Raw genomic sequence first — 27472 nt, 5'->3', positions numbered from 1 at the left:
CAAACAGTGGTTCGGTTGCTGTGGTGATGAAGTGTGCGGTTATCGGGGCTGGGTTGGTTCAGTGTGCCCGGATCAGTCTGTTTGGGAGGCTGAAGGGGGGGGTTACAGAACCACAGCTTGGGTTGGGTTGGAAGGGACCTTAAAGCTCCTCCAGCTCCAACCCCTGCCACAGGCAGGGACCCCTTCCATAGAGCAGCTGCTCCAAGCCCCTGTGTCCAACCTGGCCTTGAGCACTGCCAGGGATGGGGCAGCCACAGCTTCTCTGGGCACCCTGTGCCTCAGCACCCTCCCAGGGAAGAACTTTGTCTAATACCTAATCTAAACCTACTCTCATGGGCATCTACCTCTGAGTTTATTATGAGAACCAATCACCAAGGCCAGAAGACTTTTTTTCCTCACAAATCAATGCTCAACAGGCAAGGAGAAGCAAAAGCACTTACAAGATACGGCTTCTGCCTCAGAGCTCAGCTCAGTCTCCCCTCTCTTGGGCAGGTTCAAGCCATTCCCCTTGGCCTGTCCCTCCATCCCTCATCCCAAGCCCCTCTCCATGTCCCTACAGTCCCCTCAGCTCTCCCCTCACGGAGCCTGCGCAGCCGCAGTGCCAGCCCCGCTCCCGTTGCCAGGCAACCGCGCCCAATTCCGGCCCCGCCTCCTCCTCCCTCGCCGGAAGCCCCGCCCCCGCACGCCGGGCAGCGCGCGCGCGCGCTGCCCGGCGTGCGGGGGCGGGACTTCCGGCGGGGGGGGGGGGGGGGAAGCGGCTCCGATCGGCGCCTGCGGCCCGCGGGGGCGGACACGCAACTTCCGGTCGGGGGCGCGCCGCCGCCGCCGCCTGAGGGGAGCCGGGGCCGCGCACGGGGACGCGCCGGGCCCGGCCGAGCAGCGGAGCCCGCAGCCCCCGGCGGCTGCGCCCAGCTCCATGAATGGAAATCGGCAGCGCAGGTGAGCGGGGAACCGAGGCCGGGAGGAGCCGCTGTTGCCGTCGGGGGGATCCGGTCACCGGGGCCCGGTGCTGAGGGGACTCCTGACGTGGTTTGCCCGTGTTTCGCAAGCCGCGTTCGTCGGGCGGCGGCTGCAGGCCCGCTTGCATAACCGGGGAGTGAGGGTACCTGGGAGATGCCGCTCTGAGCACCGGAGCTCTCCCGGTACCTGCCCCTTGTGCGCTCGGGCCCTGGGCACGGGGGTTTTCAGGCTGCACCGTGTCCAGCCTGAGGGGTTCAGGGGGTTCCCTGCAGTCCTTTGAGCCCTGTGTACGGGACACCAGCGTCCGGTAGTCACAAACCACGGTTAAAACGTGCTTTGAGTGTCGGAACTTAAGGTTACAAGAGGATTTCCGTCCGTGTCTGACGGAGCAGTGGAAGGGGAGTTCAGGTTTGGGCAGTGTTGGGGATGTAGCTGAGTGCGAAGGGAAGGGTGAGGGTTCCCTGGGGTTCTGTGTCTGTCACTCCAAGAGCTGAGACTGAAGGTGCCGATGCAGGTCGTGCGTTTTCACCTCCTCCTGTGTAGATACCTCTGTAAGGCACACGGAGATTGAAGTAAATGATGGTTTGCCTGCAGAAACTTGCCACCTAAGCTGTGCTGGGGTTGGAACTGTTTTAGGAAGCCGCTGGATTTTTAGCACTCCGGTGGAATTGAGCCTTAAACTTCATCTGTTAAATAAACTTTTAATTCAGACTGGTGCGGTTCTGGTTGACTCATAAGCAAGAGATTTGCAAGGGTAGCCTGTAAACCTTGTGGTTTTCTTTGATGTGAGCTCACCTGTATTAGGCTACAGTGCACCAGGTTTTAGGAAAGCAGGTTGTGAGCAGTGCTCCGGAGGGGCCCAGCCTGCTCACTGCCGTGTCCAGCACCATGGATGGTCCTTCCACATCTGCTGTGTTGCAAGGTAATGTTAACATGGATGTTAACATTCCATGGCTTGGGGAACCACCTACCTACAGTGTTGGCACAGGGGAGCACAGATCATCCTTGGCGGAGCAAGTAAGGGTTTGAGTTCTGTCATGGAAGGAGAACAGCATTGATGGCTGTGAAGGGAAAATATGGGGTAGAATTAGAGTGGTGAAACAAGGATAGGGTTGTGAGTATACCTGGAGCAGAGAATGGAAGCATGTGCTGGGTGAAGCAGGGCTGTGTGTGTCTTCCTCTTTGTGTGGCAGGCTTGGTCTGTGCAATCTAGGCAGTGTGCCTCCTCTAGTCCGTGTGCCTTGAACATAGTTAAAGTAGGAGAAGGATGTGAAGCTGACTGTTTGGGGAGCTGGTGATGGTGAAGTCAAGGAAACTGAGGAACAGCTGTAAGATGCTCACTGCGAAAAGGTGAAGTGCAATAAAAGCAGCTCTTGGTAAGAGCTCCATTCAGTGCCATGCATGGCACTTCCACCAGGAGAGTGCTGAGTAAGCCTCCAAAAGGCAGGTGCATTGAAAGAGTGGGCCTGTGGATGCTCTGGGGTATAAATGGGTCAAATAAGAGTGCTCTGTATGTCCTCCTTGGGGTTTCATAGCTTGTTCCATCAGTGTTCATAGCTTTTTGTGTTGCAAGTGTCAAGCTGTTGTGCTTGGGTTATCTTACTAGTGTGGTGTGCTTTAACGAAGCACTACAGACCCATTTATCTTCTGTTTGCTTTTCTATACAAACCTGGGGCAGATGAACCACTGAGAACTTGCTTTTCTCTTTCCATGCAAAAAGTAGTGATTTGGGAGGACCATTAAAAGCCACGTTTTTGTGGGTGGGGTAGAGGAGGGAAGAGGAATGATTCATAGAAGCCATCAAAAGTTGTTCTGTGTGGTGTGAGATACAATGGAAGATTTCCTCTGGAGTTGTGATGGAAGCTGTTTGACTCACAGGGTGAACTTTACAAGTGTTTCATCCTTGTTGCTTCACTTCCTCAGTGGTGAAGGTGTTGGGGTATTTCTTGAGCCGATTTCCAGTAGAAACTGAAGGAAACGACAGGACTATGTGGTTGTCTACTTTTCAGCAAATCTGGTACATGTTTAAACAACACTGATCGACTCATAGCTCCCCACTGTAGCTAACTCCAGGCAGTTCCTACAGTGAGGAGCTGAGGGTCAGCTTGAAGCCCATGGGTTGCAGTTTCAGTGGGTAACAGGAAAATTCAACTGAGAGTCCAAAGACCTGGCTTGAATTGGGAGCGAGAAGCAGCAGCAGACGGGGAGAGCTGCCAAGTGATCAGAGATGTCTTGATAACTGAAGACATTTTTCTCTCTCATTAGACTGTATAACCAAACTGTCATGCAAAGTGTTTGCCTCTTAATTAAAGAAGTGTTTCTAGTTGGACACAAGTCAGTTTGGTTCTTCGGGTTCTTCAGTCACAGGATCTCATTTGCTTGTGCTGCAGTGGGTTCCTCTGAAGAAGATGACATTTGCCATGAATTTATTGTTTCTTTCAAGTTTGTTCACATGCAGAACTTGTTGGAAGCTAAAGGGAATGTTAGTATTATGTTTAGATAACAGAAAGCTGAGTTTTATGCTGCAAGACGCTCTCTAAACTCAGTGTTATGGCTGTGTCTCAGATCCCCATGTTCTGCTCTTAGATATTTCTCAGGCAGTAAACTGAAAACAAGGGGACTGCTTGCATTTAATCTTGAAACCTAAATAGCCTAGGGTGTCCTTGCCCATGGCAGGCGCTTGGAACTGGATGGGTTTGAGGTCTTTTCCAACCCAAACCATTCCAGGATGCTATGGACAGTGCATTTCACTCTGCAGAGCAGCAGTTCAGAGGTAGTGAGTACAGGAAGGAATTATGTAGTTTTCAAAACAGTAAATACGAAACCAGGGAAATACAAATGAGTGCATGAAAATCAGTGTATTTACTTATAAAGTGGTTTGGGTTTTTTTCTTTAGTGTAAATGCAAGTGCATTTGCAAAGGTTTCATTTGGTGGTAAAATGTGGTATACCTACGCACAACAGTAAAGATTGTGTCAGTTTAACTTCCTGAGTTAGGTGTGTGGAAATGGGTTCAAGGGAAAAGCATTGCGTTTTCTCTTCACCCATTAACTTTACAAGGAGCAGATAAGTGGCTTTTTTGAGCTTAAAGTTATTTATGACAAGATTTTCAATGGTTCAGAAGCATTTATTATCTTGTAAATCCTTCCTGAACGCTTCAGCTTCGTTAGGCCAGAGCAAGGCAGCACATTGGTATTTACTTGTGCAGTTGGCTGTTACTGAGCATGGCAGCAAAATGTTGGCTTTTGATGGGGTTTAACATGACTTATTATCTAAAACCTCCAAAGCAAAAAGTGTCCAACTTGCGAGTAGGAATGTTGAGGAAACGTGGATTGCGTTGCTCATCAATAATGTAATGCCACCCAGCGAGGCTGCAGCTACAGAGCGAGGCAATTTATGAGTTCTGGCATGAGGAAGAGCGCCATTATTGAAACCAATGTTTAAATATCATCTTCCCCATCTATGTTTTTAATCTCAAATGATTTTTTGGTAGCAAAAGGGTTTTCTTTGAGCTCCACAGCCTGGGCCTCTGAGCCCAAGCAGAGGCCAGGGGCCCTCTGAAAGGGAATCACTCTTTTTCCCCCTCCATCCTCTCCATGGAGAGCTTTCTCTCATGTGCAGGCTCCAGCCTGAGTGAGGACAGGAGCTGATAGACAAAATCTGCCTGTGTTACTGAGCCAGAGCGTAAATACTATTTCACCTGTGAAGTTCTCTATCATGCATTCGGGGCTGCTCAGTCACCCATTCAATTAGAGATTTAGAACTGGTTTATAGGCAAAACCCAAAACTTGTAAGTAATCATCTGTTCATATGTTGGGGTTTTATAACGCTGAAGCCACAGTAGGAGAGAGGATTTTTGTTTTCTAGAAGTGTGGTGCTGTCTCTGTAAGGAAAGGCTCATGGAACGAAATCTGTATTTCCTATTAGCCTCTTGTTAGAAATCAGCGTTTTGCTTCATGCTGTAAAACCCTCTTGCATGCCAAGAGCTTCAGTTTGCTGTAAAACGGTTCGTTGAAAGTATTTGCAGGTTTCTGTGCTTCTCTTTCTGTTCAGGCTTTATTCCGATGAAGGCTTCGTTTGGTTGCTAGGTAGATTCAAGCCTGTGTGTTGGATGCATGCCAGATGTGTTCTATATTGCTGGCTGCATTGCCATAGAGATTACAGTCAATTTTTGTTGTGTTTAATCTTTATTATAACATCTATAATTCCATGGAGGAACAGGATCTGATTCAAAGCTTATTTCAACCATTAGAGGGACTTCCATGTTGGTCTGGAATATTATCAGTTTTAAATGGGAATTGTGGGTCTGAACACTGACAACTGCAAATCCCCACTGGTTTCAAGCTCTGTTGGAGTAAATGGGTCTGTTGGTGGAGGTGCCACATAGTCATGGTTGAAATGAGTTTCATTGTCCATGTATTAGTAATGTTGCTCCAAACTTCAGCTCTTTGAAAAAGCAGCATTGGGATGAGCGTTTCCTTCAGGATGTATTTCATAACCAATCCACTTCATTTTAGGAAGTGTTCTTTACCATTTTGAAACGTTACTTTCCTGATGAAGCCCTCGAAAAGTGACGGTTCTTTTTTGTTCTCTCTTTGGGTCTTGTTGGAATGGTAGATTCAATCAGAGCAATATCTTCCCTCTCTCAGCAGCAAGCCACACAGCTGTGGGATGTAGACCTTTGATGTGTAAATGACCAGCACAGATCATGGTCCTGTGTGTGTTGGGCTGGAGCAGTAATATTCCATATACGCCCATGGGAAATACCGATGTGAATCCCCTGCAATATGCAACAGGGACTCAAGATACCCACTTAGAGTGTGGCAGGGAATAGCGCATGGTCATGCAGTACATCATTGGTGCTGTTGGTAAATGGAGGAGATGGAACAGTCCTGGTTTAGTATTTGTCTGTTTTGCTGATATCTTGTAAGTGCTTTTGCTTCTCCTTGCCTGTTGAGCATTGAGTTGTGAGGGAAAAAAGTCTTCTGGCCTTGGTGATTGGTGTTCATAATGAACTTAGAGGTAGATGCCCATGAGAGTAGGTTTAGATTAGGTAGGTATTAGACAAAGCTCTTCCCTGTGAGGGTGCTGAGGCGCTGGCACAGGGTGCCCAGAGAAGCTGTGGCTGCCCCATCCCTGGCAGTGCTCAAGGCCAGGTTGGACACAGGGGCTTGAAGCAGCTGCTCCAGTGGAAGGGGTCCCTGCCCGTGGCAGGGGTTGGAGCTGGAGGAGTTTTAAGGTCCCTTCAACCCAAACTGCGCTATGATTCCATGAATAACTTCAGCAAATGCTAGGAATGGTAATTTATAAATCGATATACCTTTAGTTCCCAAAGAGGTTATTTTTTCTTGCCTTATGTTACTACCGATTTAAATGCTTAGTTCAGTATTTCCATTGCAGGTTTTTCCAGTATGTTCTGTAATGAATAAAATTCAGACGGTTCAAGTTATTTAGTGGTGGATCTTGTATCTTCTTGAAACGTACTTCTCTGCCTTCCAAGAATGTGAAGCATTCATTGTAGTTCCTATCTGAGTATTTGTTGTTCTGTGTTATAAATCAGTTGACTTGTCAACACTGGGGACTTTCCTTAACTGGTGTTAGGCATTAAGTGCTGTTCTGGCAGGCTGAACAGGCTCGGGTTATGTTTTATCTTGGGTTTTTAAGAACACACTAGGCATCTAATGGCAGACTAACAATAGTTTCTTAAAGCCAAAGGCGTTTCCCCTCTAAAACTTGTGGGCCACTCAGCAGTGAAAGGCTTCTCTTCCGAAGGCATCAGGAGGCTGCACGCTCTGCTGTAATGCTTTTGCAAAGGTGCTTTTGGGCTTTAGAGACTTTGGATTTGCAGTGGTTAAATAATACAGACTAATGAGGCTGCCAATCATAGCCTGAGATAGTTAGAATAATACGACTTTTAGTATTTTTGGGTGGTGTGGTTATTTCCATTCGCTTGACACAGGACTTAGGCATGAGGGTGAGTGAGTCACTGCTGCGATACAGGAGCAGTAGCTGGCCTTGAAGAGCATCGCTTGTTATTTATGTTTTCCTGGGCTTTGAGTCACAGGTTTGAAGCCGGTGACACAGACTTTCACAATGTACAATCTGGCAATGCAGTGTGCTCTGAAAGCAGGATATTCCGAGTGGGCGCTAGTGGATTTGGGCAGTGAGAGCAGAATTGGATTAACAACAAACTCCTTGGGTTTTAAGATAGCTGATTCAAGGAAGCGTGTGCATCACACAGAATGATAGCGAAATCAGATTAATGCTTAAAAACTCTTCCTGAATGGTGTGTGGACCTGCACTTCTGCCCCATTTACTGGGCATTTCAGCCCTGGTTGCCACAGTCTGGGTTCTGGCTTCTTCCAGGGTGAGCTGTTTCCTGAGGAGCTCTGTGTGGTGCAGCTGAACACGGGAGGCTGAAGAAAGCCTTTGTCTCACTCCTGGTGTTTTCGAGTTTAGCTCACTGCTGTTTGCCAAGGAGCCTGCTCACGTACTTGGCTATGGGTAGAGAGTTTCTTTTGTGGCCCAGGATTCTGAAGTGCATTGCCTCACATCGTGCCTCTGATCAGGATCTTGCCACTGTGCAGCTGATCGCTAGGGTTCTGTTCGAGGGGTGAACAACGGGATAGCATTCCCAGGAAAGACCTTACCAGTTAATAAGTTCTACTTGATGCAGCTCCCAGAGGAAGATGGTGAGGAAGGCTTCAGCCACACTGTGGTTCCCATGCTCTGCGTCCCCTAACCCTCATGAAGATTGAATTTAGTTTCTTCTGTGCTTACATATTTTAGCAACTGGTTTTGCACTTTTCATTCCTTGAGGGGGTAGACAGGGCAGAGACTACAGCATCCTTTTCACCTTACCTGTGTCCCAGCAGTTTGTTAGCATTTCCTACAGATACGAACTAAATATAAACCATGGTTTGTATGTCTTCGTAGTATTAAAATAAGCTATTGAGTCATTTGTGTCACTCAAATGTTTAGTAGTAACTTTCTGCATATGCTTATATTCTGAAAATATATCTGGAGTAAATTGTCGAGCTGCTTTTACTCGGGTGACAGTATTAAAATGGAGAAAAAGTTGAAAAGCACAGATGCTTGGAACAAGCTCAGTGTAAGCATGGGCTGTGAGGGAGGTTTAAACCATGCTGCTTGATTCATGGGTTTGCTTCGTGGCTCCAAGCCAAGCTCACTCACCAGTTTTGGGGAGGTTTCTGAGTAAAGCCAGACAGATTCCCACTTAGCTTTGCTGTTCACCTGTTCTCAGGATGTGGTTTCCTTCAAGATAAGGCAGGGATTTTTTTTTTCCGGGAATGGGGATTAATAAAAAGGCAAATCCAACGTTTTTACAGCACTTGACATTTTAACTTTTCCGGGAAAATGAGGGGGTGGAATTGCTGTCTGCGTCACTGAGTGGGAGTAGAGGGGAGAACTTTCAAGTAACTTAATCGAATGCTCTCTAAATCATGGCATTTGTACAATGAGTAATTTTGTGAAAGCTCAGGCTACAAAGCAGTTTGCTGTTGTTGTTGTTTCTGGTCTGGAAAGCGAGGTTCCAAAGTGGAAATACCAGGAAGAAGTTCTTGAGAGTGGACTACGTTTATTAGCATGGTTGGTCTTGTGAGGCAGAAGGAACCCAGAGCTGAGCATCCTCATCTGAATGATGCAAAGTGAGTTAAACAGATAACCAGAGGAGAATGTAACATCTATTACAGGGCAAGTGGGTTTAGCTGCCTTTCAAATACCCGTCCCTTACTGCAGATGTTGCTGGTTTCTCTAGGCAGATGTGGGAATTCTTCCCTAATTTAGAAGTAATCAAGAGTTTTACAATCCTGTATCTTAATCTGTGTCTTTGCTCTTCTGGCCAGTCGGCTTTATCCGTGCGGTTATTCAGGAGGCAATGGGTTTACTCTGCATCCGTTTTCAACCAGCAAAGTTCAGGAATAATCTGACTTCCAAAACTAAGCTAATGATGACAATGAAATGAGGAGTTCATCACAACAGTGTGCATCAGTCTTTATTCTGCACAGCGCTGTTACTAGTGGGGTGTTCAGGAGAGATCTGTAACACGTTTATTGTTTTTAATGGCTTTCCACAATAGTAAAGTGTTCCAAGGAAAAGCAACCTTGCTTTTGTGTGTTAGGGAAATGTGGTTTTCTTCATGCTAATCTGAATCTGAGCTGAAACTCCTCAGGAAGAAAACAGGCTAGATGTGGGTGGAGGCTCAAGGAGTTAAAATAGGCAAGTGCTTGGAACGTAATAGGTTATCATGCTGTTTGATGTGTGCTGTTTGATGCAGGTAATTTTCCCTTCTTCCAGCATGCTGGCTCTGGTGTCTTCCTGGTTGTCCAATGCCTTGGTTCAGGGAATTGCCTGAGACTGAAAAAGGGGATACATTAGTAAGCTCAATGGGGTGCAAGTATGTGTCCCTGCAAACACAAGGAGCCTTATGTATTTTAACCTGCAGAAATGTAAGCAGGTGGTGCCTTTGCAACCCAGCTTCTGTTGTCCTTCCCTTCTAAGCAGTGCTGGTTTTGTCTTCCACAGGACCCGTCGGGGCCCAGCCCCTCCTCATGGTGCCCAGACGTCCCGGCTATGGCACCATGGGCAAACCCATTAAACTGCTGGCCAACTGCTTCCAAGTTGAAATCCCAAAGATTGATGTCTACCTCTATGAGGTGGATATCAAACCAGATAAGTGTCCTCGGAGGGTGAACAGGTAAGAAGATGGCATTTGCATCGGAAGTTATATTGAAACAGTTGAGCAACAAACTGGTTTTCCCTTTGTTAATAGATATTTTGTGCAATCAGTATATTTGAAATGGTCAGACTGGGTTTAAGCTTCACTAATGTCCTGTTTCTGCTATACCATTCCATATAGCACATTGTATCTCATCTTATTTTCATGTCTGGAGTATATCAGGATCAGTTAAATCCCATGCTAGGCCACTTTATGTCTAGATTGCTGGTTAAATGGAGAGAATATTGTCATGTTCTGTATCTCTGATCATTTAGTGAGTGCTGGATTGCCAGTACAGCTGTTTATGTATGGTCTTTGTGTATTTTGTCCTAAACCTTACACATTTTGGGAGCCAGAGAAACCTCAGAAAGAGCAGTTAACTGAAAACCTGACATTGGAGATAAAATATTTCTTGCTTTCAGAAAGATTACAACATTTTGTATTTCCTGTATTGTGAAATCCATTTCATCAGTGAAAGTTGAGGGTAGCTGAAAAGCAGCTTTTTCCTCTTTCATCTCTAACTTTTACATTCTAACAATATCATCTCACATGGTTGATGATTTTGGTTGGTGATTTCTTTTTCCCCTGCATGCTGCAGGTATGAAGGCTGTTCAAATAACTGATTTGTTAAAAGGAGAGTAATAAATTGCTAAAATTGGGATAGAATAGTTCTGTGTGAATTAATACTTAATATAATCTTACAGTTCTCAAGGGTTCATTTACGCTTGTATTGTTAAATGAGGGATGCTTGTGAAGCCATGTCCATGGGGATACAAAGAGAGTATCAACTGCTCTAAACTCAGTGATCTGTATGCCTGATTCTTTTCTAGTGTGATCTTGTAATGAAGATCAGTATCATTTCACTTACAATCAGTTATCTAAACCCATTTTTTGTCTGTTCTATGGCCATGCTTGATTAGAATAGACTGAGGGAGACAAAGGTGGAAGAGAGCTCCAGCAGCTGCAGTCTGTGAATCTGTGTAGTTGTTTCCATAACAGTGGGAGAAATTACAGATGTTTGAAAGAAAGAGCATTTGAAATAAGTTGCTTTTAAAATGGCAACTCGATTTTATTGAAAGTGTGCAGGAAAAAAATCCCTCTGTGGTGCCATTTGTTGGGTGATTTCCAGTTCGCTTCCAGACCCAGAACTGCTGTTCCTCACAGCTTGCTTTGGTTGGGTATGCGTTAGATAAAGCCTGCATCTTCTGAAGTTTTCAATGCATTTGGTTTGGGTTTGTAAAGTAACTCTTTGTGAAATGCTGAGTGTTCTGCTCACCTAAATAATGGTCATTTGCTGAAGAGCATGTTTACAGCTGATAAAACCTCTGCATGCCTTTTCTGAGCCTCCAATTGAGATTCTAACTGTTCCTTTAGGCTTTTGTTAGATTGTGTGACAGTTGGTTGTTTCCCCTAGACCAGAGTTAGTTTTAAGTGCTTTTTGAGGTTTCTTATTGTTAGATTTGGTTGCTATAGCATAGATGTAGTTCAGATGCACATGTAACTTTGTCCAGAAGCTCACCAACTTTCTATTCTACCAGTAAAGACATTGTCTTCTGTATTCATGTTATCAACTGGTACAAGCAGTCCTCTGGTTTTTGTCAAGGTTAACTGAGAAAACTGGTTGGATGCAGGCAGCAAACCTGCTATTTTCTTTATTGCCATCAGCCTATACTAAAGTGATTTAGGAGAATCTGTAATTACGTGCAAATTTGGTCAGGCGTTTACTTGATTTTGAAGTAAAAACTCAGGTTAAGGATTTGAAGCCAAGACATTTTAGGGTACCTCATTTTTGTATACAATGTGGGCAGAATTCATAACTTAATGGAAGAGCAGATGGACATTACTAGGTAGACATAGCAATTTACTGCATCCATGAACTGGCAGAGCTTTCAGTCCTGAGTTTGTACTGGTTTTTCATAACGCTATCTTGTGGTTTTCTTCCAAGGTAAGTGTGTCCTTGTTTCCTATAATAAAGGTTACATGAAGGTCTCAGTTCTAGGACGTTCTGAAATTATTTCAGTAAGAATATTTTCCAGTCTTGGAGCCATTTGCATTGATTCTGATTTAATTCTCTAGTGTTTATCTGTGATTTTAGTTGATGTATGTGAAGCCCCTTTTTGAAGCACCAGTGGGTGTTCTGTAGTTCACTCAAGTAATGTTTGTTGAAATGAGCCAGTTCCACTCTGACACGTTTTTGGAAACATCTTCAATGTAAATATCAACTTTTCCAGGGAGGTGGTGGACTCAATGGTGCAGCATTTTAAAGTGACAATATTTGGGGACCGTAGACCAGTTTATGATGGGAAAAGAAGCCTCTATACAGCCAATCCACTGCCTGTGGCCACTACTGGGGTAAGAACTAGAAACAAAAATGTACTTGTAATAGCTTCGTAGGAAAGAAAAAGCAACAAACCCAACTTCCAGTATTGCTGAGCTCAGAAAAACTGGAGTTGACTTACAGCATCCGTGTGGAAATGGAGTTCTTCTGATGTATTTCCTGCGACTACCAGTGTATGTAAATATGCATGCAATAGCTGCATTGAGAGAGAATTTAGTAGCCTCTTTCTGCAGCAAAATCTATCAAATGCTCAGTTTTACAGACTAATACTTTATCTTATGAAGTCCTATTAAAAAAACCAAACCACAGTTTCTCTGGGATGAAGAGTTTTCTGATCCGAGATGGCAAAAAGTTATGTGATCCTCTTCTGCTTGGTGAGGACCCACTTCTCTTTGTTTTGTGTATTTGATAACATACTTTTATCAGATGTGCTGTGTCCTAAATACCTGAGGGTTTGAGTCTCTGGCCCAGTTTTGGAAGGAGAGGAATCTCAAGGCCATCAGGCTCAGATTAAGCAGCTGCCTTTTTCTTTCCTCCCTCTCTCCCACGCAGGTGGATTTGGATGTGACATTGCCAGGAGAAGGTGGAAAAGATCGTCCCTTCAAAGTGTCAATAAAGTTTGTTTCTCGGGTGAGCTGGCACTTGCTGCATGAAGTTTTGACAGGAAGAACCTTGCCTGAGCCTCTGGAACTAGACAAACCTATCAGCACTAACCCTGTTCATGCTGTCGATGTGGTGCTACGACACCTACCCTCCATGAAGTAGGTTCACTGTCTTCCTGCAGTCTGTCTATACCTGAAGTATCCCCAGTGGGAGACCTTCATCCCTGTTTCTTCACAGGTGAAAAGACAAAAATGACCATTCCCCGTATGCAGCACAGCTGGTTAGCTGGACTGACTGAGGGGATTAAAGCCAATTATGTACAAGTGTGTGTTTCTGTAGACATGTAGGCTCTGGAGCAGGTGATGTATTTGAACAGCTCAAGAAATAGGAGACACTTATAATAGGGGCTGTAGCACTGCTTTGATGTTTTTGGCTCAACTCGAGCCAAGTAGGGTGACTTGATGGCAGCGACTGTCTGAAAGCACGAGTCTTTAATTCATCCATAACACCCACAAATGGTGCATGCTTCTCATGGTTTAAATACACAGTTGAGACTAGATACCTGTCCTAACAAAATCTGTGATTCTTTATCTCAGAACCCTGAAACATTAGAGAAGGCCAAAGTGATTTTGCTTTATTTGGTCAGTGAAAGGTGCTCTCAAAGCTCAGTTGCTGGCTTCACCTCCCACGATGCTGGGGGAACAGCAGAGGTGTTAATGAGGCATAAAGGTTCCTTAGCAGTTGTTGTCAGAGAGAAGGGGAACTTCTTGTTTCCACCATAGTTATTCCATTTCTCAGAGTACATTTTAAAGCACACAGAACGAGGTTTGAGTCCAGTGTATACAACACTGTTGTACAAAATCTGCTCTGATGGAGATGATACTTTCTTGAAGTGGAAGATCAGAAAGGGTAAGCTAACTTAGGCCTTGATTTGTTGTAAAAAAAACTAAAAGTGCTTGCTGAAACCAGTAGATGTTTAGTCTCAGTTTAAAAGCACTGCAACAGGAACGGAGGCATTTGAAGTGTTACCATTTAAACTTGGTTCTTGGCACGGATTTCTGGTGCACAGAATCCCCACCCAGAATAACAATGCTGCATATTCTAATCTTTATGATAGAACTGTTTATTTGGAAAGCCATAGCATGACCATGTGCTTGTCTTTTTCGCCAGGTATACCCCTGTGGGCCGCTCCTTCTTCTCAGCTCCTGAAGGCTATGATCACCCCTTGGGTGGGGGTAGGGAGGTCTGGTTTGGATTCCATCAGTCTGTTCGGCCTGCCATGTGGAAGATGATGCTCAATATTGATGGTAAGTTGTGATTCAGGGTTAGGAATAAAGGTAATAGTGACCATGCCCTGAAGATCTCAGCATTCAGTCATTTCGCTTGAGTTGGTGGTACCACGTTTCTGTGTGGTGATAACTTTTGGTGCCATTGGTGCAGAGGATTTACTAACTAGGAACTACCTTCTACATTGATTTCTTCATTCATACTGTAAGAGTTAGAAGAGTTAGAGTATGAAGAGTTAAAGAAGCTCGGGGGTATTTTCCTAGAACTTATAGTAGAATAAGAAAACCTTAAAACTTAATTGCATTATACACAAGGGGTTTTCACTTGAAAAATCCGTGTCTCATTGCTGAATTGGGAGATTTAGTAGCCTTATAAAATACATTAACTGTGAAGTCAACCTTCTGCAGAGGTTGTAATGATAGTAGTAGAGTGAGATTGCAATAATGAAGTGTAAGGATGCCTACACTGGCTTCCCGTTCAGTCCCTTCAGACCAGACCAGTATGACAAAGGCTACCCAGAAATCCCAGTCTTTTTCTCTGGATTTGTCATTGAGTGAGTGATGGCAGAATTTTACCTGCCATATTAAAAAAACCCAATAACCCTATAATCCTACATAGGAAGGAAAAGCCTGGCATAGCTTGTTTTCCTTACTGAATTTCTGTGTTGCTGCATCCACAGTGGTTCAGGCCAGTTGCTTAAGATGTGTCTCCACGCAGCTGCCCACAGGAGGTGTTGTTCAATACTGGCAAGAAAACTCTGTAAACTTGATCACAAACACTTTTGTGAATCGGGCTAATTGAGAAGGGCTTTCTTATGCAAACTCAGATCTGCTTTGCTCCACTTTATTAAGCCCCAGATGAATGCATCTGAAATCAACTGGTGCGTGTGTCAGGCTCCCTGGCTCTCTAAGAGCTCTGAGTCTATTTAGTTGCTAAACCCCTATTGAAAAATGCCAGCATTTGAGATGCAGGTGCTGCCTATAAAGTTTTCTCCAATTCACATGCTGTTCTCGCTGTCTGTTTGAAATGCTTTATAAACCCAAGGTAAACAGTCTGTCTTTTTTGCATGAGGCTGAGCATTCTGTCAGGTTGCGCTTAGCATCTGTCTTGGAGCATAATAACATGGTGCAGGTGATACTGAGCTTTCAGGCTGATTTCCAAGTCCGTGTGTTGTGGTTTACTTCAGTTGTGGATGGTACCCATGTGGCTTTATAGTTCGTGTAAAATTGCCTTTCAGTCAGCAGCTATGGCATAGCTATTGTTTGGAAATGGATGTAGAAATCTTACCTGAGAAACAACTAGTACCTGTATCTGTGTGGTAGGGACTGCGATAACTACGGTTCAGGTGGGACAAGAGTATTCATTTACATCAATTTATTACTTTCTATGAAGCAAGTGTGTCTTACCAGCATTAGAAAGCATAGCAGGAACTCTTGCAGTAGTAATGTTCCAGTCCTTTCTGTGAATGAGAAGCTTCAGACCTGTGTAAGCTGTGGTTTACAGAGCACTGGCTTCACATTGTGGTTTGAGGCTGTGAAGATCACCTCCAAATCCCAGTGCTTGAGTTTTGGCTTAGTTGTTTAACTTGTATGAGGTTCTGTGCAGAATGTGTTTGTGTCCCTCATGTTGCTGTGGGAGACAAAGCACACGCTGCCAGGGCTGGGGGGGAAGCTGCTGCTGTTCATTCAGTAATCGACATCCGGAGGTGTGGGCAGGGTGCATCATGCGAAGTTGGCAGCCTCCTGAAGTGACACATGTGTGAAGAATGTTTTGTGTATCAGTGCAGGGATGTGGTGCTTTGGGGACGTGAGATCTGCAAAGCTCCGAAAATGCTGGTCAAGTGTTTCTTTTTTGTTGTTGCCACTTAAAGCTTTAAAAGTAGGGAGCAGTTTGCTTGGGTCTGAGCTGTATCTGGTGCCACCTCCCCTTTCCTGCGGTTTCCATTGCTTGTCACTTTGTCAAGCAGATCGTTTATGGTCTTCCTGCCATGGAATGAGTTAACTGCCCTGTTCAGAAGCAGTATATTGTCACTTAATGTGTCATTAGTATGCAGGGAGGGAAAGAGATTTTAGTAGATCAACGGTTGCACTCGCCACTACACTAACATAATTGATGCACAGTCAAAATAGTGCTCGTGTTCCTACCAAATATTGTTTTAGTAACTTAGCAGATCATATCATTGACAAAATGATATTGCATATTGAATAATCTGAGCATTTCATGTGAACTCTTCAGTAGAGAGACATTAATAATGCCTCTGCTTGCAGCTCCACACCGAGTTGAAAGAGAACGTCTCTCTGGGGCATTACAGTTCTCTAGAAATAAATGTTATCTGGGGAAAAAGCCTTTCAAAACCTTGAAATGCAAAGTGGTTGCAGAATGACTGTGCTGGAGACTGATTCACTGGGGCCCCACGCTGGCTCTTGTATACTCGGTTGTTGCGAGGCTTGCTAATCTGTGTAAGAAAGTGTGCTGCACGTCTGCTTGAGGGTCACGTGGGATGTTAAAAAGCACTCGTTTATGTACTGCTGCACAGCAGTCTCACTTGGGCTTTCTGACACCGAATGTTTTGTTCTTTTCAGTTTCTGCCACTGCCTTCTACAAAGCACAACCTGTAATTCAGTTTATGTGTGAAGTTCTTGACATTCATAATATTGATGAACAGCCAAGACCTCTGACTGATTCTCATCGGGTAAAATTCACCAAAGAGATAAAGGGTGAGTAGGAACAGATCTGTTCTGTCCCAGGTAACACAATCAGGCTAATTCTGAGGGGTTTGTTTTAACTGGAACCCTGGTTAGCACACATCAGAAGAGCCCTGAACTGCCAAGAGAACTGCAGTGTGCCCTGTCTGTGGTTCTTGTCCTGAATGGAACAATGCAGCTCTACAGAGAGATTAAAAATGCTGTATGTTCCCAGTGGCTTTAAGAGGGCAAAGGAAAGCATGTTGTTTACTGCCTGGGTAGAGGTAAGTGCTCCTGCCTCTCTGGATGACCAACCTTATATAAGCGAGGGTCACTGAGGCCATGGTTTTGTTCTGTAGAGCTCCTGCTGTTTAAATGCCAAGGCAATGAGAAAATTGATTTCCAAGCGAACATCATTGATTCTTTGAAAGTAACTGATTGCTTTATGGAGAAACAAGTACCACTTGCAGCTGAGGGCCAAATTGCATTCCAAAGAAACTGCATAAGCTGCTGGTTGGAGTAGGTTTACTCCATATACACTACTTTACTTTGAGTTTTCCCGTCTCTTTTTGTTCCAGTGTAATTTGTAGAGAGAAAAGCCTTGAAAGGGCATAGCTCTCCAAAGCTCTGCTCTTAAATACTTGTGTTACTTGATGCAGGGTTAGATTCGATTGAAATGCTGGGCAGCAAAAAAGTAAATTTGAAGTTAGAATTTAGAAATAATAAACTTAGAAATAGAACAGTCATTGGGGGAAAAAGATGTAATTCTTTTGTAGTTGTCCTCACATGCATCATTTTTATATCTGCCCATCAGTCTTCATTCTGGAGAATGGGAAGCTGTCTCTGCTTGATCTTGGATGCCTCAGACACTGTGTTACCATAGTCAGAAAACCTCAAGAGGTTACCTTTGCTGTCAATATTTGGTTTTACTACTGTAGTATTTGGGAACTCCAGCCAAGATGTGATCTTCATAGTGAAACAAACCCTGCATTAAAGACTTGGCGGTCTGTGAGCAGCTCTGTGGGAGGGTAGTGCCTTCTGTAGTGTCACAGCAAATTAATGACAGAGCAGTGAATGGTTCCAGATAGCTCTGTATTCACAACCCTCTTTTCCTTGCCTTCATGGTGTCTCTTTTGTGTTTTCTCTTCGCGCTCTATCAGGGCAGTTGTAGTTTATTTCTGATTATGCCATCCTCTAATGCTGGTGTTAATGTTGTCAGGAATCGATGGAATACTGTTGATATGTCTTTGGGATGTCCGTGTCCCTGGTAAACTGAACACAGTATCTGCTTTCTTGTACTCTGGGACCTGATTTGATGTGGGGTATTTAGTCCATTGCCCACAGTCCACATGAGTCTCAACAGGACAAGTCATCCAGCTGCTTTCTCAAAAGCCTTCACTAGTAGACCATAGTTTGGATCTTCTGGATAACAAGGCTTTGTTTTTAACTGCCTTCTTTTCCATGGGCTGGGGAAAGTCATAACAGTGCATCAGTGCTATGCAGCACTTGTGCGATAAGCTCAGCACTCCCAGCAGATGTTGAGTCTACTTGCTGTGTACAGTGCAGACAGTGAGTGCCCAGTCAGTAGAAAGAGCCACTGAAAGCCTCTTGAAGCTGCCACTGCTGCTGCTGCTGTTATTATCATGGATAGAGGGAGATAAGCCTGGCGTGCCTCTGGTATGAAAGCTGAGTGCTTTTAGGCAAGATCTTCAGCTGCTCAAAGGCTGAAGTTAAATTTGGTCAGTGAAACTAAAGACAATTACAGGCTGAATGAGGACACAAAGTTGGGGAAGTGAACAATAAGGTAGAAATCTGGTTTTGCCCTTTTAATTTCAGTTATATGGGAACTGCTAGTTTTAAGAGACATTCAGCATTGAGAACGAGAACAAAAGAAGATGATGAAGACAGTGTCTGTGTCTGAGATTAGTCACATGCCTGTTAAATGAAGCTGCTACAAGCAATTCAGATGACATTGAACGTTAAATGTTATACCTTATGATTTGGTTTTGAGGATAATGCCCGATTAGTCAGAAATCAATTAATAATGAAAGTAAAATGCTTAGAGAACATCATTTCTCCTGTTGTGCCATTTGACGCTGCCTATCAAAGCTGTTAGAACATGCTCTATTGTGTGAAACCTTGTCCCCTGTGGAGATTTTGGTGTAGTTAGGACATTTTTTTCTGTGCTACTTTTCTGCAGGTCTCAAGGTAGAAGTGACTCACTGTGGAACGATGAGAAGGAAATACCGTGTTTGTAATGTAACGAGAAGGCCTGCAAGTCACCAAACGTAAGATGCTTTTTGTCAGAGTGTAAACTGTGATAGCTTAACACTGAATGTGTAACAGGGCCTAACACTGTGTGAATTTGGAGGGTGTTTTGCCAACTAAGATTTCTGTCTATTTTATTAAAATGTGTGTCTTTTCAGCTTTCCTTTACAGTTAGAAAATGGCCAGACAGTGGAGAGAACAGTAGCACAGTATTTCAGAGAGAAATACAACCTCCAGCTGAAATACCCTCATCTTCCCTGCCTACAAGTGGGACAAGAACAGAAACACACCTACCTGCCTTTAGAAGTAATGAACTTACTCTGATAAATCAGCTTGTTGGTAGGCTGTATCACTTTGCAAGAGGTTAAGTTTTGTGCTTTGCAGTACAAACATGTTCCCATATTTACATGCTCGTTCTTCTGTTTCACTGAAGACTTCTTTAGTGCTTTAAAGCAAGACTATGCAGTTGATTAAACACATTGGGATGTGTTTTGTAGTGATAGTGTTGTGTATTGATGTTATGTTGGGATCAGTTGCTAAGAGCTCCTAATGTGTATTGATGCTTCTGCCTTCCTTTCAGGTATGTAATATTGTAGCGGGCCAGCGGTGTATCAAGAAACTGACAGACAATCAAACATCGACTATGATAAAGGCCACAGCAAGATCTGCTCCAGATAGGCAGGAGGAAATAAGCAGACTGGTTAGTTCTTTGCTTTCACTTTGGTGTGGTACTGCTCACTAAATGACACCGCACTAGATAACATGTATACAAAACCTTCTGATGTGACCAACCTTGGCCCTGCATTCCTTCCAGCCCTTAAGTTAATAGATTTTAATTACTTCTTAAAAGAGTTTGAAGGTGGTGGCATCTTCTGTACTTGAGATGTTTGCCTGCTTTCTTCAGTAAACACTACATATTTTCACCAATATTGTTTCTTGGTGCTGAATCCAGACACTAGACATCAGTGTTTTTCTATCTTGAATTATCAAACTTGAATATTTTTGGTTGAATACTCTTACAAACAGGTAGCTCTCATTGGAAACAGTCTGGCTTTAAGCTGACAAATTAGCCATAATTTTTCAGTTAAAGAAGGCTGTTCTGGAAAATTCAGAAGACCTGATTGTGCAGTAATAGAATAAATTGATTTGATTTGTCTTGGGTTTGCTTGTCTGTAAAGGAGGATGCTTTTTGATCTGTCCTGTGAGTAGACAAAATGCTTTTGAATAAGCATGCTAGATGAGCACTTGAGTAACTAAGGGAACAAAAAATACCTTTCCAGTGTATCGTATCTCATGGTATTAATTATTTTCACTGGAAATTGGTTGATGGTGTTAAGCAGTTAAATCTGAGCCTTGTTCAATAGCAGGGAATGGTTGTAGAACCCTTCCGCAGCAATCCTGTTAATCTTTAGTTTATTCCATGCATTGGAAGTGGATACTTCTGTAACATGGCAAAACTCTTCTTTTAGGTGAGAAGTGCAAATTACGATGCAGATCCATTTGTTCAAGAGTTCCAGTTCAAAGTCCGGGATGAGATGGCCCACGTGACGGGGCGCGTGCTCCCAGCTCCCATGCTGCAGTATGGAGGACGGGTGAGGTTTTTGCTCCTTCTTCTATTTCCCTTTTGAAGAGTGATTTTCTGTGCACATTGACAATTTTAGTTGCATTGTGCAATACAGGGATCAGAGTTTGAATGGTAGAACTTGTGTTTTGTTATCCTGAAACTCGACACACGTAGGTTTTTTCCTCTTTCACTCATACATCTGTTGCTTTTGTTTCCACAGAATCGAACAGTGGCAACCCCAAGCCATGGAGTATGGGACATGAGAGGGAAGCAGTTTCACACTGGTGTTGAGATCAAAATGTGGGCCATAGCTTGCTTTGCAACACAGAGACAATGCAGAGAAGAAATATTGAAGTAAGGCATGTCATGGTTCAGGCTTTGAAGAAGCCATCTTTGTAAAAACATGAATGTAGAACTTCTAATGAGTGTTTTATCTGGGTTTAACCATTGAACATATTAGGGAGAGAGTCCGTTCTGGTTTGCTTCCTCACTGGACGCTACAGTCAGAACTCTGTACCCAAGTACAGTGTGAGGTTCTGGTCCTGTGATATTGCTGTTTTGTGTAGAGTTTCTTTTGGCATCTTGAATGAAGCACTAAATGTCTCTGAACTCTATTTTTTTGTCACCTTCTGGCCTTTAAAGCTGTTTGGAATTGTCTTCATTTGAGCAGCACAGTTCTTCTGTCCCCTTCTGCTTTGATTGTTGTGTGATATTGTGAAAACTCAGAACACTTCTCACCCTTAGGGGTTTCACAGACCAGCTGCGCAAGATCTCCAAGGATGCAGGGATGCCCATCCAAGGCCAGCCCTGCTTCTGCAAATACGCCCAGGGTGCCGACAGTGTGGAGCCCATGTTTCGACACCTCAAGAACACTTATTCAGGGCTGCAGCTCATCATTGTCATCCTGCCAGGGAAAACACCAGTGTATGGTAAGGGAATGCTTCTGTCTTTACCTTCTTGGTCAAGTACTGTTCTGAGAAATTTGCTGCCCAGCAACATTAGAGAGTTCTTCAGGATCATTCTTTGGGCATTAGAAACCAATATTTTGTGTCCAGAAATAAAATTACTTGCAAGCAGGTAGAGAAGTTGGAAGTTGTTTTGCAGAGTATGTACATTTAAATCATTGTGACTTAAGCTAAGCCCACAACAGAGCAATAATTTCAAAGGGACTCAAGTTGTATCCTGATGTTTGCTTCTCAGCGGAGGTGAAACGTGTGGGAGATACACTCTTGGGAATGGCCACACAGTGCGTTCAAGTCAAGAACGTCATTAAAACATCTCCACAGACCCTATCAAATCTGTGCCTGAAGATTAATGTTAAACTGGGAGGAATCAACAACATCCTTGTACCTCATCAACGGTAAGACTTCGTGGAGACTGATATGGGGTTTCCTTTAACAGATGTGGTTACGTAGGCTACTTAGCACCTAAAATGTAAGCCTGGCAGTACCTCGGTGGTGCTTAGCCAACCTCCAAGTGCTAGTGTAATCATCTTGTACAATGATAGCTTCTGCAAGAAGCTGTTTGTACTGTGCACATGTAGCTCTGTGGTGTTTCTCCACTAGAATCATGCCACAGTAAATGGCAGTGTATTTTGGAATGACTGCTAGGGTGGTGTTTTGAAGTTCACGTGTTGTGCACAAAGACTTCATTGTCTAGGTTTGGCCAGAGGACCTGGTAAGGAGGCTTCTCCATGCAGCTTAGCTGAAAGAGAATCAAAACCCCACAGTGAGCAATAACCTTGCACCAACTGTTCACCTACCATTGTGACTTAGCCCTTTTTTCTTTTTGAAGACCTTCTGTGTTCCAGCAGCCAGTGATCTTTTTGGGAGCCGATGTCACTCACCCTCCTGCTGGAGATGGGAAGAAGCCTTCTATAGCTGCTGTAAGTTATATTAAATTGGCATTGTTTTTTCATCTTAGGTAAAGGTTAGGACAGTGAATGCAACTCAGGGACTGTGGCTGTGTCAGTGTCTTCCAGGGCTTATGCCAGTTCTTTGTACACATGTTAGGTAATAACACTTTTGAATCTTTAAAGAAGAAAATTGTCATTAAAGGCCTGGTTTGGCAGGACTGGTTTCTATAATTCTTACCTTTTGTGTTGGTACGGTTCAGGAGGTCAAGGTGATGGTTGGATGCATGGTCAGTACCTTCCTATTTTGTCCCTTGGTGTTTTACTTGCCATTGATGCCAGACTCCAATTCTACAGATTCATTTTGAGGTGCTTAGAGAGCAAGTTTTATACCTGTTTTCAGAAAGTGTTAAACCTGTATCTACTAGAAGTCCCAGTTAAACATGTTACTGTGGTTGATCCTTTAACATAAATATCTTGACAATCACTCTTCTTGGCTATTTTAATGGGTATAGATTTGATCCTGAAGCCTTTCCTCATGTAATCTTCCCCTGAAGGTTGTAGGTAGTATGGATGCTCATCCAAGCCGGTACTGTGCCACAGTGAGAGTTCAGCGACCCCGGCAGGAGATCATCCAAGACCTAGCCTCCATGGTGAGAGAGCTCCTCATCCAGTTCTACAAGTCAACACGGTTCAAGCCCACACGTATCATCTTCTATAGGGACGGGGTCTCTGAAGGACAGTTTCGACAGGTGGGTTCATTTGTGGGTTTCTTCAAGGACTTTGTCACTACAGAACAACTCCAGTTCTCGTGTTTGAGTAGCTGTACTGTTTTTGGTGCTTACATTTACACCAAGGTACCACAAAATAATTGAGACTTAAGGAGAGAATTTCTTAAGCATGTTGGGTAAGAAAAGTTCCAACTTCTTTCCTGTCTGGGACTGCAAAGTCTTAGAACTTGGGGAAAATATGTTTCAAACTACTTCCTAAGCTTACTAACTGTGTGGCAAAGATGCACTTGGTATTAACTACAAACTAGTTATTTGGTGTTGTGTGTAGGATACAATGGAAAGAAAGCCTGAACTATTCCGTTCTTGTGTTTGTAGGTTTTGTATTATGAACTGCTAGCCATTAGAGAAGCCTGCATCAGTTTGGAGAAGGATTACCAGCCTGGAATAACCTATATTGTGGTGCAGAAGCGACATCATACACGATTGTTCTGTGCTGACAGAACAGAAAGGGTAATCATTGCCCTCTCTCATAGTAGCCTTATGTGAAAAGCTTGATGTCAAGCACTTAAGCTGCTGGGGAAGATATTAGTGTGAGCTTTTCTGAGTCTGAGTGTCTTTTCATTGAGGGGAAAGGTTGAATAGATAAGCACAAAATGCAGCCCAAACCTGAAAACTGGTTGACCTTCAGTATGCTAAAAACCCAAAAGACACAAGCCCCATAATCCCCAGCAGGCTTTGTCACATTGCCCTTCTCTGTCAGTGAACTGTGGCTAACATGTGTGGGACAGACTAGAACCAAGTCTGCAGCAACTGTGAGAAGAAAATACAAAAGGGAAAAATAACTTTTCTTCTGAGCGAGTCAGCCCAAACTCAAGGTGACAGTTCCAGATACAAATGTGGGTGCAGTTCTTCTGCCTTTCTGAGACTGGAGGTTCTAAAGGGCTTTAAGTGCAGTGTTCTGTGTTGAGATGGTAAGTGCCACACAGTGTCCTTGTCAGACGTTCCTGGCTGCACTGTTGACGCACTTCAGACTGTACTGAGGCAGCTTATTCCTGGAAACCTTGCGTGGGTTGAATAGAAACTTGTATTTGTAATCACGGTGAGATGGATAAACAGTTGTTAGCTGTACTTCTTAACAAAACCTTTTCTCTAGGTTGGACGAAGTGGCAATATTCCAGCTGGAACAACTGTAGACACAGACATTACACATCCATATGAGTTTGATTTTTACCTCTGTAGCCATGCTGGAATACAGGTACGGTTGTTTCTTTGGAAGTGAATGTGAATTTAGAACATGTTTTTCTCCCTTTTGTGACACTTGTGTCTACAGACACTTATTTAATAGGGAAATGTCATTTAGCTCAGTTTTATTAGGGATATCACAGTACTGTTATCATTTATAGCCATAATGAAATTAACATTGAATCAAGTTTTCAGATGTAAACCATTTGAAAGGCTGAAGGCAGTGTTTATTTGCTGACTAAATGCACACTGGTGAATTACCAGCTGTGGAATTCAATCCAACAGTGTGGTGGTATTGCCAGCAGTACAGTGGAAAGTCAACTTAATGACAAATTCGATTAAGATATGGCTTAAAAATGGAAAAAGAAATCCCTAAGGAATTGTAAGGAGTTAAAAGCAGCAGTTATTTCTCTGGGAAATGTGTTTTGGTGAGAAACAGTTTTAATTGAAGGTAGTTAAGAGCTGGTGTAATCATGGCTTAGTCATGTTGGGAGCAGGTTTTAGTTGTTGAGGGTTATCTAGAAGGCATGTGGTTTTTTCCAGACAAGGATAATAGGGGTAACATAATCATTTAAATGTTAGACTTCTTATTCACCTTTATAAACACATTTAGGGCTGACCCAAGACTGTATTTTCTCTCTCTGCTGTTACACAGGCGTTCAGACTCGATAGTCTGGCCCTTTCTGAACTTAAACATCTGACTTGATTGTATGGAAAAACCAGCTAAGTGAATTGCTGTTCCCTTCTCCTTAGGGTACCAGCCGTCCGTCACACTATCATGTTTTGTGGGATGATAACTGTTTTACTGCAGATGAACTCCAGCTGCTGACTTACCAGCTCTGCCACACATATGTGCGCTGTACACGATCAGTTTCTATACCTGCACCAGCGTATTATGCTCACCTGGTAGCATTCAGAGCACGATACCATCTCGTGGACAAAGAACATGACAGGTAAATGAAAACATGTGCCAGAGGTTGGTCTTTGCTCCGTTGTCAGGCAGAAAGCCACCTGACTACAGGTAATTACTGCTTGTTTTGCAGTTAATTTTTGTTACCTCTAAGACGAATCTTAAGGCACTCATTTCCTGACAGCTGCTGTTCAGGGTGAGACGAGAGTGGGTTGGTGGATTCCACTGAAAAACACTCAGAATAAAAGAATGAAGTTTAGTTTAATGAAGAATTCTGTTATTACTTTAATGTGGTCTGAGGGAACAAGCCACGCATCTAGGGGCTTTTTTGCTATATAATTAGAGTATGTACAAATGAAGCCAATGTTAAGTGCCTTCCACTTACCTCAGTCTGCTTTGTACAGCAGAAGTATTTTATATGTTTCAAGCCATCAGTATATTTGTAATAGGCTTATTTTGAGATGAACAAACGGAGCAGCTAAGGTAAAGGGGTATGTCAAAAGCCTTGGGGTTGCTGGGTGAATAAAGCAGCCTTTGCTCAGTATCCAGTTCTGTGACTTACTGCCACATTGCTCACCTAAAGCAGAGGTGTAAAGGCAGCTTTTTGCTCCGAATTAATGCGATTCACTGCTTGTTTTTGTCTCGTTCTGTGGCAGTGCTGAAGGAAGCCATGTTTCAGGACAAAGCAATGGGAGAGACCCGCAGGCCCTCGCGAAGGCTGTACAAATTCACCAAGACACCTTACGCACGATGTACTTCGCTTAAATCAATAGACGGGGAGCATACTCACTGAAAGGAAGAACTGAACAATTAAGCCACATACAATGTATGTTTCCAGTGGGGTTGGTTTAGGGGGTGTGCCTCCGATTGTGCTGAAGTTGATGCTGTGCAGGGGTGAGAGGCTAAACCCTTAAATTGACGCAAGGAAGATTGTTTACTTCATTGAGGAACACAGCACTATTATGCAATATGAAACCAGCCAACTGCTTTTTTGGTGCGGGCTCCTGTAGGCAGCACCACCATCATGTTTTAGTTTCGTTTCTTTTTTGACTCTCTCGTAGTTTAACCCTCTTTAAAATGCCTTTACCTCAAGTTGCTCGGCAGCACAACTGCAAAAAACCAACAAAGAATCAGGAGAAAATTGATGGTGTAGTTTAAAAAAGCATCTCTCGAGGAACAATCCCAAGGATTGTTTGGGAAGTGTGCAAAAAAACCCCCTGAAACAACGAGTTTTACACCCCCACTGCATGGAGGAATCTTTCAATATTGCCATTAAGCATTCGAATGTCAACATATCCAAGTACATTTGAATGTACATCACTAATTAGAAACAGCTGATTGGGGGGAAGATGTTTTGCACACTAACCCAGCAATTCAAACCTAGTTTAGCCAACTGCTGCCTCTGTGTCTTTCTTCACAGCTTTGGAGTTCTGGGCTCCAATAGTTCCCTTTCTAAAAGCAAACAAAGAAGCTAGTGGTATTATGTGCAGGCAGTAGTGATCCAAACTCGTCTTGCTCCCTGGTGAATTTACTAAAGCTGCTGTTTTACCTAGTCCAAAAGTTTCAATTCTTTTCTATCTGGCAAGTCAAATATGGTGAAGCTTCACGTGCGATCCAGTGTCCCACGTTTCCTGGGATGACATCTACTAAACACCAGAACTGAAACTTTAGAGCTGAGGTCTTTCTGGGAAAACCAAGAAATGCTAGTTTACTTGCTGCCTCTCACACCTTAATGTGATTTCATATGTATGTGTTTTTGAAGTTTAGCTTCCTTTTGTTTCTTTTATATTTATTAGAGTAATAATAATGCTTTAATTTAATGATGACAGAACATATGGTCAACATCAACTTTTATTTTTTAGAAATGTAACCATGTTTATTTTTAAAAGAAACTGACAACTTGTTTTGCTATCTTTTAGTGCAATAAGCGTTCTAAAGGAAAACCGTGTCCATTGAGCTGTGCTGAAGCAGTGTTTGTACCACTAACTGTGGAAGAATGGACACCTCCATGCTTTTAAAAGGACAAAGTAAAAGCCTTAATTTTGAAAGGAAAGTTTTATAGTCAGAAGGAATCTTGAATTTTCCTTTTTTAAATCAAAAACAATAGCAAAAATGCTTTTAGACCTCTGCAAGCTTTACTCGTCACTGCAGGATTTTGATTTAACAAAGGAATTGGCCTTATTTTTGGCTTTGAAAGTGGAGGGTATTTGAATTAAATGGAAAGAGTTTTTTATTAAGCTCTAAGTTTTTACATGCGTAGTTAAATCTATTTGACATCACTAAAATGTCTGGAATTA

General features: G+C 43.4%; 1 protein-coding gene across 1 annotated transcript; it reads left to right on the top strand.

Annotated features, from left to right (window-relative positions):
- Window positions 1-829: 829 nt before the first annotated feature.
- AGO3 (argonaute RISC catalytic component 3) lies at window positions 830-27472 on the top strand. The gene is made up of 19 exons (XM_005142537.3): window positions 830-939; window positions 9504-9675; window positions 11928-12048; window positions 12587-12795; window positions 13808-13944; window positions 16507-16641; window positions 18809-18896; window positions 19035-19182; window positions 19457-19576; window positions 20346-20468; window positions 20661-20794; window positions 21185-21369; window positions 21641-21800; window positions 22235-22325; window positions 22850-23044; window positions 23399-23533; window positions 24177-24278; window positions 25019-25218; window positions 25832-27472. The coding sequence occupies exons 1-19, from the start codon at window positions 921-923 to the stop codon at window positions 25938-25940; spliced, it is 2583 nt and encodes an 860-aa protein (XP_005142594.1). The 5' UTR covers window positions 830-920; the 3' UTR covers window positions 25941-27472.

Source organism: Melopsittacus undulatus, chromosome 14 (assembly GCF_012275295.1).
Source record: "Melopsittacus undulatus isolate bMelUnd1 chromosome 14, bMelUnd1.mat.Z, whole genome shotgun sequence".
NCBI classification, from domain to species: Eukaryota; Metazoa; Chordata; class Aves; order Psittaciformes; family Psittaculidae; genus Melopsittacus; species Melopsittacus undulatus.
The sequence above is the reverse complement of the archived record's forward strand: the minus strand, read 5'-3'. Positions and strand labels throughout refer to the sequence as shown.